Below are 13442 nucleotides of genomic sequence, written 5' to 3' on the forward strand. Positions count from 1 at the left end.
TATGTTTGTATTAATCTATGTGGATTAAATATTTCTATGTCCAAAATATGCCTAACATTAATCCATGTGAATTAGAACTGACTGAGAAGTGATGACTACCCAGGTGACGACATGCCTGGTGCTGACAGCCAAACTCTGAAGCCAACTCTTGTGCTGACCAAGAGTATCTCAGAAAACAACACTTGAGTTAATGATAAGTCTGGTTGACCATCACCACAACCTTCTCAGAGTGATGCGGTCGTAAGCTCTGCTGATGAAGCTTCTGCTTCCAAGAAAGCTCAACGTTTAAGACGCGTCGCACTTCAGTATTCCAATCAAAGAGGTTAAGCACTAGAGAGAGAGTTTGCAGGCACATTATCTATCTAAATTTTAAAGTTTGAGTTCAATAATAAAGTAATACTTTTCTTTTTAACGAACCCGGCATGATCTGATTAATGTTCTTTAACGGTTGAGTTTTAATTTCAAAACTTTAGTTTCAATGGTATCAGTTTAAGATATATAATTGGGAAAACTGTATCTCATGTTGCCTCGATTCGGGAACACCAGAAATCTGAAACTAAGATAAGAACCGTCCTATTTAGTTCAACCTGATGATGTTTGGATTCGTGAAACTTAATTCCACACCTGTCCTGTGGAGCTGTAGACAAGAGACATTAATCCACACATCAACCATCTTTGAACAACTAAGAACTCTGTGAACAACTAAGAACTCTGCAACTAAACTATGTAAATAATAAAAATTGAATCCATGTCTGAACTTAATTTCAAAGTCCTCATTATACACTTGGGAGAGAAGAAGTGAACTAACATTGAAGGTTCACGTAATTTTATTTTCAAGAAAACAATTGTACGCGGTTTGGTTCATCTTAATTTTTATATTATTGATGGTTACACTACATTTAAGTTATTTTGGCTAAATTACTTGAACCAATGTAATACTTTATTAAGTTATTACACTATTTTCTATAAAAGAACTTTCGATTAACATGAGGAAAGTTTCCTACAAACAATTTTGTTATAAAACAAAGCTAAAAAAATGTTAAAATAATTTACAAATATAATTAATAAAACACTTAAAATTAAAGAAAAAATCATTATAAATTGAAAATCTAATATAAAATATATTATAAAAAATCATTTATTGTTAAATAATATATATATCAACTATTATTTGTGACATTATTGAACTATTTATATATGAATTTAAAATATAACTTCTTATGATTTTATTACATTATATTATATTTTCAATTGATTTAGCTTGGAGATGGATTAATTTATTATCATGATAAAATTAATTATTGTAATAGTATTTGAATTATAATCTTAAAAATAAAATAAAAATGTAGATAAAAAAAATATATATTTGTTATTCTTACTTTAGATTTTTCTTGACTATATCAAAGTGAAATAGAAATAAAAATAAAAATATAAATATAAATCATTACATTTTTCTTATGATTTTAATAATTTCATAATTTTGTGTTCTTTAACAAAAGAAATGTTGGTGGTCCTTTAAACTCAAACTAAGAAAAAGTAATAAAATTTAGAATTTTATTTTAGAATAAAAGCATATTGTATTTATTATTGCGATTTAAAATAAATTTCCAATAAAAATATAAAATTAAAATATGTTTAGTAAATAAAATGGACATATTTTTCCGATCAATAAAATTAAAATATATATTAATATGAAATATTTTTAATGTAAATTCACCCGCCCGTAGGGCGGACCAACCACTAGTATAATTGATGGGAACTTATGAAATAAAGACACCATTCGTCCAGAAATCTTTCTCCGTTTCTTGATTCTTCTCTTGAAGTTGCTATTTTTTTCATGATCCTTTATTCTTAACGGTGACCCTGCTTCAAACACATGTTTGTGGAGGTGTCAAAATCCTATACCTTTTGGAATTAGGAGGAGTTGCTATTTGGAGAAGTCATAAAAAATCCAATGTTTGTAATACGTTAGGTTTCGTAAGCCTATCCATGTAGCAAGTCTTTCTAATTCCGAATGGGTACGGGATCTTGACACCTCCACAGTGAATAAGTTCTTGAAACGTAATGGGTAATTACTGTTGCAACAAGAACTAAACACAAAAGAAAGTGTTTGAGGCAATGTTTGAGTTTGAAGCTCTAAGAACAAATACATAATCTCAAACACACATGAATACAGAAAAAAAAACAGTGAGGATTTTAGACACCGTTTTTAAATTTAGGTGTGTTTGAGATTTTTATGCATTTGTTATTTATGTTTGACATTTGGTAAAATTAATTGTGATGTCAATAAATTTACTCCTTCAGGTAAAAGTTTGTGCTACGAGTTGCTAATACCTGAATTTGCTTACAGTTTTTGATTCTGGTCTGATTACAAGATAGAGGCTTTTGGCGGGTAAGTATGATTCTAATATGGTAAACGATGATTGTTTTACGTTCTTGAGGTTCAATTTTTTTTTGCAATTTTCTTGAACTTTACAAACTGTCTCTGTATTTTAAGATGGATCATTATCAATCTTGTTAAAATATGCCTTGAATCTGCGAATTGACGTAGATCGGTCGATCTAGTAGTCATGGATCTACCGATCTCTGTAAGAATTTGTCGATCCCATGCCAAATCCGATAACTATGGAAAGTTTCATTAAACATTTTCTTATATATCTTTATGGTTTTACTCTATTACGTAGAATGAGTTGTACTCTGAAAATTCGTCTTCATCAATAATGTATTCTCTTTACCCGTAGACATAGTCCTAAAAGTGAACTAAGTTAAATCTATGTGTTTTTTTTATTGTTTATCAATCTGTTAATTTGTTTATTCTCGCATCCCTCACAACATATCATAATGCTATATATGGCCTAGGAGATGCAGTTTTAGTATTAGTTTACTGCTTTCAAATGTTCTTGCAAGTCCATAATATGCATGCGACTTTTGTACGAAGCAATGATGGGAACTACACAGAGTCGCATTCTTAACAAATGAAGTCTAAAAACACGTTAGGACAATTGTTAAAACGTTTGGACAAAAAAAAAACACTTGTTGAAATGTTTGGAACAAAAGTAAACTCGTCTGCGGTGAAAAACCAAAATTTACTGCGAGTTTGAGAAACACACGTGGAAGACCATCAACGTTAGGAGTACAATCCTCCTCAATCAACGGCGGCGGATAAGAGCTTTTGGAGAACTCACCTGGCCACTACTTCCTTCCCCGTCTACGACGATGATCGTCCAAGACCAAAGAAACGATAAAACTCTCGTTCTAGCTCCAATCAACTTGTAAGAAACAGAGTTTCTTCATTCTCTGTTTCCTTAATTCTCAAAAAGTGAGTAACCTTCATAGAAACATGAACACTGCGATTCACAACGGATGGAGAGCTTCCGTAGCTTCAGAATCCCCAAGAAAGATCCTTCCTTTGCGTAGATCCTACCCTAACGCAATCCCCAGGTCTTTAGACTCTTTATACATTTCTAAAGTTGTCTCCTTTTTTCTATATTAGTGATTTGATTAGAGGAAGAGCTCTGTTTTCAGGGAGAGGATCCATTTGGGTAGTCACGTTCGTAGAGCAATGGCAATTTCGAGTTCAAAGAAAGCGAATCTCACTGCTTCGAGGAAGCAGAGAATCCAGCTACAGAGTAATGGAGAAAAGGAGCTCACTTTCAGTGAGTTCTTGAAACACCCTTCTGGCATGGAGGCTGTGATCAACGCCAAAGCTTTGCAGAGTTATCAGTTAGTCGATGATGATGACAATACTTACAGGTTCTTTCTTCAAACTTTGTTTTGATGTCTCTCAACGTTTAAATAGGCAAATGTTATATCTCTAAGCAGAAATATCTAAAGAGTGTATCTTTAGACATATATAGTAAATGTAGTAAGTGGGTAATATATAGTAGTAAACTTTGTTATATTTATGTAGATAGTATATTATTCTAATCTGTTAGCAGAGTTATAGAGGAATATGATTTTTTATCTGAGGAAGGGAGATGGTAAAACTTTGTGTTACAGTGCAGATGTACATTGCCAACAATTCAGTTAATGAGCTTTGAAGTTTCTCCAGTGCTGGTTTTGAGGGTTATTCCCACACAGGAAGATTGTACAGTCGAGCTACTTTCCTGCAAGGTTGTGTGAACAAGACTCATGTTTTGAGTTTTATTGAATAAATCATGTTGTTGTTATCCATCTCATTACTGATGTATGTTTTGCTCTGCTGTCTCTTTGCAGTTGGAGGGGTCAGAGTTATTGGAGAACCAAAGTGAAATGTTTTCAGGTAACTTTTGTCCTTGTAAACAAAAGCAATTAAAAGTAGAGCAAGTGTGAGGTTTCTAAAGTTGGTTCAAATGTTTTTTCCATTTCTGGTTGCCAGCGATTATGACAAATTGCATGACCTGGAACATGGAAGATCCAGAGCCGTTTTTGGAGGTTGATGTGAGCTTGAAAGTCACTCTAGAGGTTGTTTATTGTTTTTTTTTTCGTTTGTTCATAGTTTCATTCTCGTGCAGTCCTTTGTTATCTGTAGCCTTAAGAGTGTCATATACAAAACTAGGCTTGTGTATATTAATAAACTTTACATCTGCTGCTCAAACAACCTCCCTTGTTCATGGCAGATCTCAACACGACCATTCACTATGCTTCCAGTATCAGCTGTTGAGGCTCCTGGGAATCTGTAAGTTAAGACATTATTATTGTTCACTTTACCTCCCTGCTGCTTCTTGGCTCGAAATGTTAAACAATGTTATATTTTGATATGATGATGACAGAGTGATGCAGACACTTGTAGATACATTAGTGCCCCTTCTGCTTCAGCAATTACTCAAAGATTATGACGAATGGATTCAAAAGCAGCAACAAAAATTCTTAAACTAGGCTTGTGTACCAATGTTGTAAACACAGCTTCTTGATCTATTTACCGATGTATTCAAATCGAAGATATGTGATTAGTTGTTCTGTTTTAGCCGTTTGAGATTGACATACGTGTGTAAACAGCTCTGTATTAAAAGTGCAGAGGTAAAGCTATTATTGATGAAATAGAAACACTAAGGTCAAAAGAGATTAGATTCACTTGTAAACTTTGGTCTTTTGTTCGACATAAAGACACAGCACAATGGAATTACATCACTTGATCATCAGTCCATGACTCTTCTGAGTATCCTCTGATCCTAAAGGCCGACCCAGTAGGAACGGCCATTGGTGTTGTGCATCGGAGTTGGAGTAGGTGAAGATACCGACCATTCATACCAAACCTGAACCCAAACATGAGAGGATCGATCAATAATGGTTCTCAAGACTAACAGAGTCGGTTGTCTACAATAAGAATCATTGTGGTTTTAACAAAAAAAATTACCTTCGAGGAACCACAACACCTCCAAAAGTGTACTTCTAATGGAGAATCAGGGTGAACCTCCACAGGCTTCCTCAATGGGAAAAAGATTGGGAACCTGCCAAAAGGAAACATGGTATTATATAAGTTTTCTTTTTAGGCAAGCAGGTTCGATAGGAGAGAATTATCAAAATGCCATATTTATAGATCAAGGCCATTACCAGCTGAACATGTTTGGTGTTGCTGTTGTAGGCTCGATGCCAAGATGGACATCTTTATACAGGACGGAATCAAAATAGCCAGCGAATCCTGTTAGAGTTATGTATGATCGCAACAGATAAGTTTAAAATTAGGAAAAAATGCAGATAACTGACAAAAGACAAGAAAGTCCTGTTACCATGCACCAAGGCGGAGCCACCGTCGCTTGGTAGATTGAAATGAAGCTTTTTGTAGCGTTGGTTGTTGGCTTTTGTTGAGAAGTTTGGATGAGTAAATGTGAAAACCTAAGTAAGACCAAAACAGAACACCTGAGATCGAGAGATCAACAAGACTTGAATAAATGTATTCAAAGAGAACACTATAAGCTATTAAGCAATCCTGAAGACAGAGTGAGACTCACGGATTGGGAAGGAGCAAGTTTAGCTACACTGTGCAGTTTTACGACATAAGGAGTTTCAAAGTGCGCAAGGTCTTTATGAGCCTTAACCTGCCAATTAATGTAAACGAGTAAGACGAAACGATTCTTCTTATGATTAAGTGTACACAGCAGAAACTAGAAGAACCTACATCATTGTAAAGCTTCGTAGCTGTTACAGGTTGTATGAAACTTGTGTACCTGATATAGCGAAGATGATACTCGAGTTAGAGAAACATAATAAGATATGTAATGTCCTTTAAGCTTTAAAATTGGACTAGCAGCTATTAGAGTATTGTTTTCTTATGGAAATTAGACTTTAGTAAAAGGGTACACATACGAGGATGGTATTGAAATTCCGTCTGGCTTCAGAAACCTTTGGGCTCCATCAAGACACTCAGGAGAGAGTTCATTGTCTCCAAAAGAACCCAGCAGTTCGCTAACCTGAAGAACAGATGCAAACGAGAATAAGATGAACTGTCTAATGTCGGTAGGACTAATAGCTACCAAAATCTGTACATACTGACCAATATATCAGCTTTCTCAGAAGCATTCCAAAAACGCATGTCGCATGATATTATCGTAACAATGCCTTCCCACCCTTCCAGCTTAACCAAATTCTGTCAGAAAGGATAAAAATGCTCTATGAGTTAATTCAAAACAGCTCCGCACATCGGAAAGAAACAACATAAAAGTTCGCCGGTGTTTCAATTGACTCAGTTGCTGATAACTCACATGGAGCGTTACAACTGCATTAGGATTCTTCTCGACGGCATAAACTTTCAACTTGCGGTTAGTTTCTTCAGCGGCCTGGGATACGAAACCAATGAACATTATAGATTAAGAAGAATGAGTTTCAAAGTCTCTTTGTGATCAGCATGGAGTTGCATCAAAACTACCTGCAACGATGCCCTCACAAGGGGTCCTCTTCCTGCTCCCACGACCATCAAGACCTACAAAATATAACTTTAGTACTACTGAAGTATATTATAAGATTACCAAACACACAAACTCATAAATTAAAACGCCACATGTAGCCTATGAAAGCAAAACATTGAGAGGTGACATACAGTAGTTAACTCGGACGCTTTTTCATCAGGAACCCTGTCCACCAAGGCTTTAGCAACTGCCCTTTGATACTAGCAACACAAAGATGGACAAAAGTTAGGCGTGACATTAAAACCAACCACGCAAAATAGTGTTAGTGATAATGAGGTGTTAAAACTTAAGATGAGAAAGAAATAAAACTAGCATAAGCAAACACATACTTGGATGTATTTAGTAGAGTCTCTCTCAAACGTCTCATAGGTTTGGGCTTCGAGGTTATCCATCAGAGGCTGTATTTTAAAAAAAGAACAGTAGAAGCTCTTTACAGTAGCATTCTGCTAGATGGAAATCAGTATTACTTATGAAGAGAGACTAACCTGCAGGGGTGCCTGCAAAAAATCCCTGTAGCCAAGCTGTAAAAGGAATAAGATAACTATCAGAATTGAGTTTGATTCTGCTGTCTGCATCTATGGTAATTAAAAAACAAGAACTGAGACAAAGGATCAAAATAACGACCTCTATGCGTTCCTGTTCAGGAAGTGGTTCCATTTTCTGAAACAGATAAGCAACATAGTCCAAATATGACCGCAGGGGGTGCCTCTGCGTACCTGAGAACCGTAGCATTTGAGAACTTATCAATAGAAAACATGGAACGTCTTTGAATATAAACAAAGGATAACAGCTAACTGTTACATAAAATACAGAAAATTTACCCTCAGTATTAGAATCAGAAGCCTTTGGAAGATTGTGAACAGGCTTTCCAGAAACTACAACCTGTAATTACAAGATCAATGATGATGAATCCTAGAACGAGAGAAATAGATATATCTCTGCTGAATGAAAAGAGGATTCTTATCACAGAATGACATTATCAGAAAGAAAAACTCAGTATAAAAAAAGCCAATCTTGGCACTTAATATTACTGTTCTACATATCGAAGACTATGATATATATATATTACCTGGGCAGCATGATCAAAAAATCCTGCTATTAGCTTTTGGTGGCGTTTTGACAAGCAAGGATAACCCCGAGCATTTGTTAAGAACGACTGCAGAACCAAAAGCATTTTGTCAATTATGACTTCAAAATCGAGTTTATATTAAATGTGGCAAAAGGGTGAGACAAATACATCAGTGCTTATTATGGCTGCTCTGACAGACTCTCCCATCCAGCGTCCAAGTGATGTTTCAGAGGGTAGTGTACTCCTAGATAAAAAAAAAGACATGGTGTTATGTTTACGGAGGGAAAAGAAAAATCTGAGTCCACATTAACAAAAAGCAATCAAGAGTCTCTCTCAACTCACATAACATCAAGAGCAACAGACAGCTTACTGTCATGCTCACAAAGAAGACGAAACGAGTTCCACAGTTCCCAGGAATCAGTCTGCACAGAGGCGAGTATATATTAAAACCACAATGACATAACAAACAAACAAAAGGAAGCCTAATAAACAAAATAAACTGCTAAGAAAATTCATTTATATGTATAGGTTTGAAAAGTCTATAAACTCAAGCAGCCTAAAAAATCTGAGAAGGCACAAAAGGTAGGAACAATCTAAAGTTTGCATCAACTTTAATCAGACGTCTTACCAGACCCTCTGAGGCATCACCATCAGACTTCACCAGCGGAACCCTCAGCCATAACTTCATAACAGAATGGCATTATAAAAATAAAAAGAGTTAAGAGTTTGATTGAAGATGCTATTGTAAAGAAAACATTAATCTTAATAAAAAAACATGACAGAAAGCAAGAAACTCGTAAACCACCTGCAAGGTAGTCAGTCCTTGTAAGATCTGGTTCACACATCTGGCATAATTGGCACACGAGGTCCCTTTAGGAGTAGGAAGAAGGCATGCCTGCAAACAAATAACAAACATTAGCAAGAACCAATACATCCTCGAGCATCAACAATCAAAAGCATAATGGATTCCTACGCACCTGTAAGGAGAGATGTGTAGCCCAGGCTATCTCTTGCTTCAACGTAGTTTCTGAATCCATTCGCAATACCTCATCTTCAGAGTCCAAGTCAATCCAAGAACTAATTTTTCCTAGAGAACAAAACATTAACCATTAAATCAAAATTCAAAACCACATCATTGACAACCAGCACAAGAGAAACATACCAACGACGTGACTGCTCCACTGAGAAGGCGCCAATACCAAGTCAGAGCCAGAGACTGGTAGAACCTGAGTCTCCGAACCCTTTCCTTCCACCAAGCTCGGCCTATACGAAGGGTTCATCTGCGTAACAACACTCCATTAGAGAGAGACAAAACACTGAATGATATTTCTCGAAACGATAGGAAGAAAGAAACACGAACCAGAAGAGCAAGGACATAGTCAAAACCGCCGGTGGAGATGTTGAAGGAGAGGAGAGACGGAACATCGTCGGAGAAATCAGTCTCGACGCCGCAGTATCTGGACTCGCTTCTCTCCCATCCTCCTCTTTCTCCGAGCGGCATCTCTACTATCGAGTTGAACAAGGAGTATTGACGAAATTGCAGATTAACAATGAATGTTTCCTCGAGCCGACAACGAAGACAAAAAGGGTTTAATGAAGGGTTTAGTTCGTACATATATGTTCGGTTTTTATTTATTGGGTTTTTCTATTGGGCTTGCTATTAAGCTAAATGTTGGCCCATTGAAGCCATAATAACACCAAACAAATTAATTTTTCTTTACAAAAAATCACAAGTAAATCCTTAACAACAAAAGTACGTGACCATACTTTTCTACCATCCATATTTCACTGATACATCAAAAGGGGTTGATTGGTAAAAGTTGTAGCTTTATTATTTTTTTTTAATTTAGAATTATTGCTGTCGATTTTTTGTCGTAATTGTAGATTTTATTGCTGTCGAGTTTTTGGTGTAAAAGTTTAGCTGTAATTTTTTTAAAATGTATGATTGGTATAACTTAGTTGTATATTTACCATAATAATTCGATAACATTTATTCTACGTGTTAACCATAATAATTTCACAAGTTTGAATGAAAATGATTCATGAGAAGCATTTAACCGGTTAACATTTTTTTATTACAAAATCAGTTAAACATGGGTATCCAGATACCCATTCGAAAAAGAATTGCTTATATTAGATATCAGATTTTTAGATTTAAAATTAAACTTCATTCATGCTGGATCTGGATAAATTTGTAGAAATTTAAAAAAAAATTGAAATAACTTAGAGAAAAAGACTATGATAGCACCAAACCAAGTTTTTGTTCCCAAAGTAGCACTCAAGGCTCAAAGTCACAAAAATAGGTTTCATTAAAGAGGTAAATATACACTTATACCCCTTGGGTTAATTAATCCAAACCTTAGGGGTTAGAGTTAAGGGGGTGGGGTTTTGGAATTAGGGTTTAAAATTTTATAAAAAATAAATATTAAAATAAAAATAAAAATTAATAAAACAGTTTCAAAAATTATTTTTAAACTATAAAAAGAAAATTTGAAAAAAAAATAAAAAAAAAATTCAAATTTTTTTTTTAAAAAAAAATTATAAAAATTTCGAATCTGAAAACATATAATCTGAAACTATAAAAAAAAAAAAAAAATTTATTTTTTTATTTTTTTATTTTTTTATTTTTTTTTTATTTTTTTATTTATTTTTGTTTGTTTATTTAATTTAAACCAAGGATATTAGGGACATTTTACCCTTTAATGAATGTCATTTTTGTGACTTTCTCCTTCTAGTGCTCTTTTTGTGACATAAACTTCAAAAGGTGCTATTATTGACAATTGCCCAATAACTTATGTATTTACAAATGTCATCAACTAATTTATATGTCCAGTAGTTAAAGATAGGAGAGAAAAGAGAGAAAAGAGAGAAAAGACTTTCTCCGGCGTACGGCCGGCGCGTGAGCATCCGTGCCGTCGCCGGAGCACTTTTTATTCAGCAATTTAGTTTCTCTCCGCCTTGTTTCCGAAGTGCCATCAACGGATGCCTTGTCGAAGCTCTGATACCACAACTGACTTTCTCGGTGGTCGGTTTTGGAGTGAAGACGCGCCGTTTGGAGAGCCTCGAAGGAGATGGAATTTTTGTTGGTTCGGATTGTGTTTCTCCGGGCGATGGAGGCTTCTCTAGATTCATCGACGCCGGTCTGTCTGCGGGGGGTGGAGGCTATCTCAGATCCACCGACGCCGCTCTAGCTTTCGGGAAGGGAGGCTTCTTCAGCTTCTTCTTTGCCGGCTTATGAATAACGGAGTGAGGAGGCTCACAAAGATCCTCGCCGTCGTGTTGAAGCCCTAATTTTCTGGGATGTGGTTACTGGTTTCGTGTAGTTCGAGTCTGAGTTCGTGGGTCGTCGAGGACGAGATGCCTGGCGACGGCGACGATAGTCAAGACGAGAGAGCGGTGGTTCGCGGCGCGCCTATCTAGGGTTTCTGGTGATTCAGAGTCGGATGGAGATCTCGTTAGAACGACGATCTCTCCGGTGTGAAGACAGAGCGGCCGTGAAGAGCTATGGTGACGCGGAGGCTCTGCAGTATCGGAGATCCGGTGAAAAGTGGGTGTCGGTGGCTGGTTTCGGCGGTTGTGCGGTGAGGCGGGGATCGAGTTGAGGCTGACGACGCGTGGCGTGCAGACTCTCCAGATGTTTACACGTGTCCAGCCTGTCTCCTTGGTGCGCCTCTAGGGCAAACCGTCTGACTGCGTGTTTTTGGGTCTGTTGGGCCGGTTTTCATTTTGGGCCTCGGCCTTTGTTGTAAGATGCCCCTCGTGCTAGTGGGCTTTTTGTTTGTGGGCTCCGGCCGTGGGCTTGGCCCTTTTAATCAATAAAAACAATTTGGGAAAAAAAAAATTAACATCCCCACGAACATGTGGTAGTTAGTTAGCATTATTTAGACACAACAATTGTTGTTTCTTTAAGTTGAGTACTAGATTTTGATCTGCGCTTAAAAAGCGCGGGTTTGAGGTTTTTAATCTTTAATAAATTTTAAATCTAGTATAATTTTTTTGTTTCACATTATAACTATTGATTTTTAATGTTTTTATCATTCATTATTTTTAATGTGTGAGATTTGTTTGTAATAGATTTAAAGATGATATGTATGTTTTTAGCAGTAAAGATATTCATTATTAAAATATATATTTTAATTATTGAACTGTATTAACCAATGTTTTGAAAATCTGATCGAACCGTACGATCGAACCAGTTGGATTCTGACTCGCTCTTCTAACTGGTTCTGAGTTGTGCTAAAAACTGAATTTGAGTTAAATCAGACCTAGTTCAATATTAAAATCCCGTTTTCGCAAATTCAAGTTAAATAATAAAAAAAAATTGCAAATTTTAATAAGATTTCATCAAAATGTAATCTTGTTTTCTACTACATATATAAATTAGTTTTAATTTTTGAATTTTGAATTTTATTTTTCATATCAGTTTTACAATATAACATTGATATAAACTTATATCAAAATTAATTTATAGTTATACTTACATATATATAGTTACTTAATTTAAAATTAAATTAAAATTAAGCGGTTAAACCGATTAAACCGGTCCGACCATTGACCCAGGTGCAATGTTGAATCAGTGTCCCGTTCCGTTTTCAAAACATTGTCATTAACACACAAGCTATCAATCTAAACTATTAAAACTGAAGTACAAATAAATCTTAATCCTTAGTTTTCCACAAATATTACATACCTATGTCACTACCTTATAAATAGCAACTTCCATAAAAATTGTTAAGAAATTGCCTAATATTTAGCTACCTTCTAATAAATTTAGAAGATATGCAATCATTCATTTATTTAAAAAATCAAAAAGTTAATTTTGCAATCCATAAAAACTATAAAATAGTCAGATTAATTTATTGGTTTATTAAAAATTAAATTGATCAACATGGTTTAAATTTTTCAGAATAATAAAACTAACTCAATTTAATTAATTATCATCTTCTAATTTAATTAGTACAATAATGTATGTATTTAATTTTTAAACGTTTACAAAAATTAAAAATAAATACCCGTGCGGAGGCACGGGTCAAGATCTAGTTTTAAATTAAAAATGAATTTTCCTCGCATATATTTATATCATAGTTACAAACTTACAACTATCAATTTACATTATTATAAAACCAATTATTTTTAGTATTGATATAGTTTTCAATTTAAGATATTAAATTTGTGATAACATTTCATAAAAAGAGTCAAGAAATACATGAATAACATATCACATAAAAAGTGCAATGAATATTGTTACGTTTGTAAGACAAAGGTATGCATCATATGTTCGATAATCTATATGTAGGGTCCAAAAATATGTACATAAATATTAATCCGTTTGTTGTGACTATTTTCTTAAGTTATTTTTTGTATTAAGAACATAATAATAAAATCTTTATGTAAAATATCGTTGTTAGTTACTATCTCTTTTTGTATTTTTTTTTTGAAATACAATATCTCTTTTTGTACATTAAGAAAATTATGAATTGATGTATGGA

The 13442-nt window shown here is 34.8% G+C and overlaps 2 protein-coding genes across 2 annotated transcripts; one reads left to right on the forward strand and one right to left on the reverse strand.

Annotated features, from left to right (window-relative positions):
- Positions 1-3075: 3075 nt before the first annotated feature.
- BNAA03G51280D lies at positions 3076-5046 on the forward strand. The gene is made up of 7 exons (XM_013894965.3): positions 3076-3441; positions 3526-3753; positions 4005-4113; positions 4216-4261; positions 4358-4443; positions 4599-4657; positions 4752-5046. Exons 1-7 carry the CDS (start codon positions 3341-3343, stop codon positions 4855-4857), a joined length of 735 nt encoding a protein of 244 aa, XP_013750419.1. The 5' UTR covers positions 3076-3340; the 3' UTR covers positions 4858-5046.
- On the reverse strand, positions 4983-9583 carry LOC106452791 (protein arginine N-methyltransferase 1.5). Its single transcript, XM_013894964.3, has 23 exons — positions 9314-9583; positions 9116-9233; positions 8931-9040; positions 8759-8848; positions 8582-8635; positions 8296-8375; positions 8122-8197; positions 7954-8040; positions 7706-7766; positions 7509-7600; positions 7370-7405; positions 7214-7282; positions 7016-7084; positions 6845-6898; positions 6681-6755; positions 6473-6565; positions 6286-6389; positions 6098-6146; positions 5931-6017; positions 5709-5814; positions 5533-5620; positions 5336-5429; positions 4983-5234 (listed from the first exon to the last, which is right to left on the reverse strand). The coding sequence occupies exons 1-23, from the start codon at positions 9566-9568 to the stop codon at positions 5151-5153; spliced, it is 2031 nt and encodes a 676-aa protein (XP_013750418.2). The 5' UTR covers positions 9569-9583; the 3' UTR covers positions 4983-5150.
- Between the last annotated feature and the right edge of the window lie 3859 nt (positions 9584-13442).

The sequence above is a fragment of the Brassica napus genome, chromosome A3 (assembly GCF_020379485.1).
Source record: "Brassica napus cultivar Da-Ae chromosome A3, Da-Ae, whole genome shotgun sequence".
Classification (NCBI taxonomy): Eukaryota; Viridiplantae; Streptophyta; class Magnoliopsida; order Brassicales; family Brassicaceae; genus Brassica; species Brassica napus.

Coding starts and splice junctions, on each gene's coding strand:
- BNAA03G51280D (XM_013894965.3), top strand. CDS start 3,341: ATGAACACTGCGATTCACAACGGATGGAGAGCTTCCGTAGCTTCAGAA. Junction 4,262..4,357: donor CCAAAGTGAAATGTTTTCAG/GTAACTTTTGTC, acceptor TCTGGTTGCCAG/CGATTATGACAAATTGCATG. Junction 4,444..4,598: donor GCTTGAAAGTCACTCTAGAG/GTTGTTTATTGT, acceptor TGTTCATGGCAG/ATCTCAACACGACCATTCAC.
- LOC106452791 (XM_013894964.3), bottom strand. CDS start 9,568: ATGTACGAACTAAACCCTTCATTAAACCCTTTTTGTCTTCGTTGTCGG. Junction 8,849..8,930: donor CTACACATCTCTCCTTACAG/GTGCGTAGGAAT, acceptor ATTTGTTTGCAG/GCATGCCTTCTTCCTACTCC. Junction 6,018..6,097: donor CTACGAAGCTTTACAATGAT/GTAGGTTCTTCT, acceptor ATTAATTGGCAG/GTTAAGGCTCATAAAGACCT.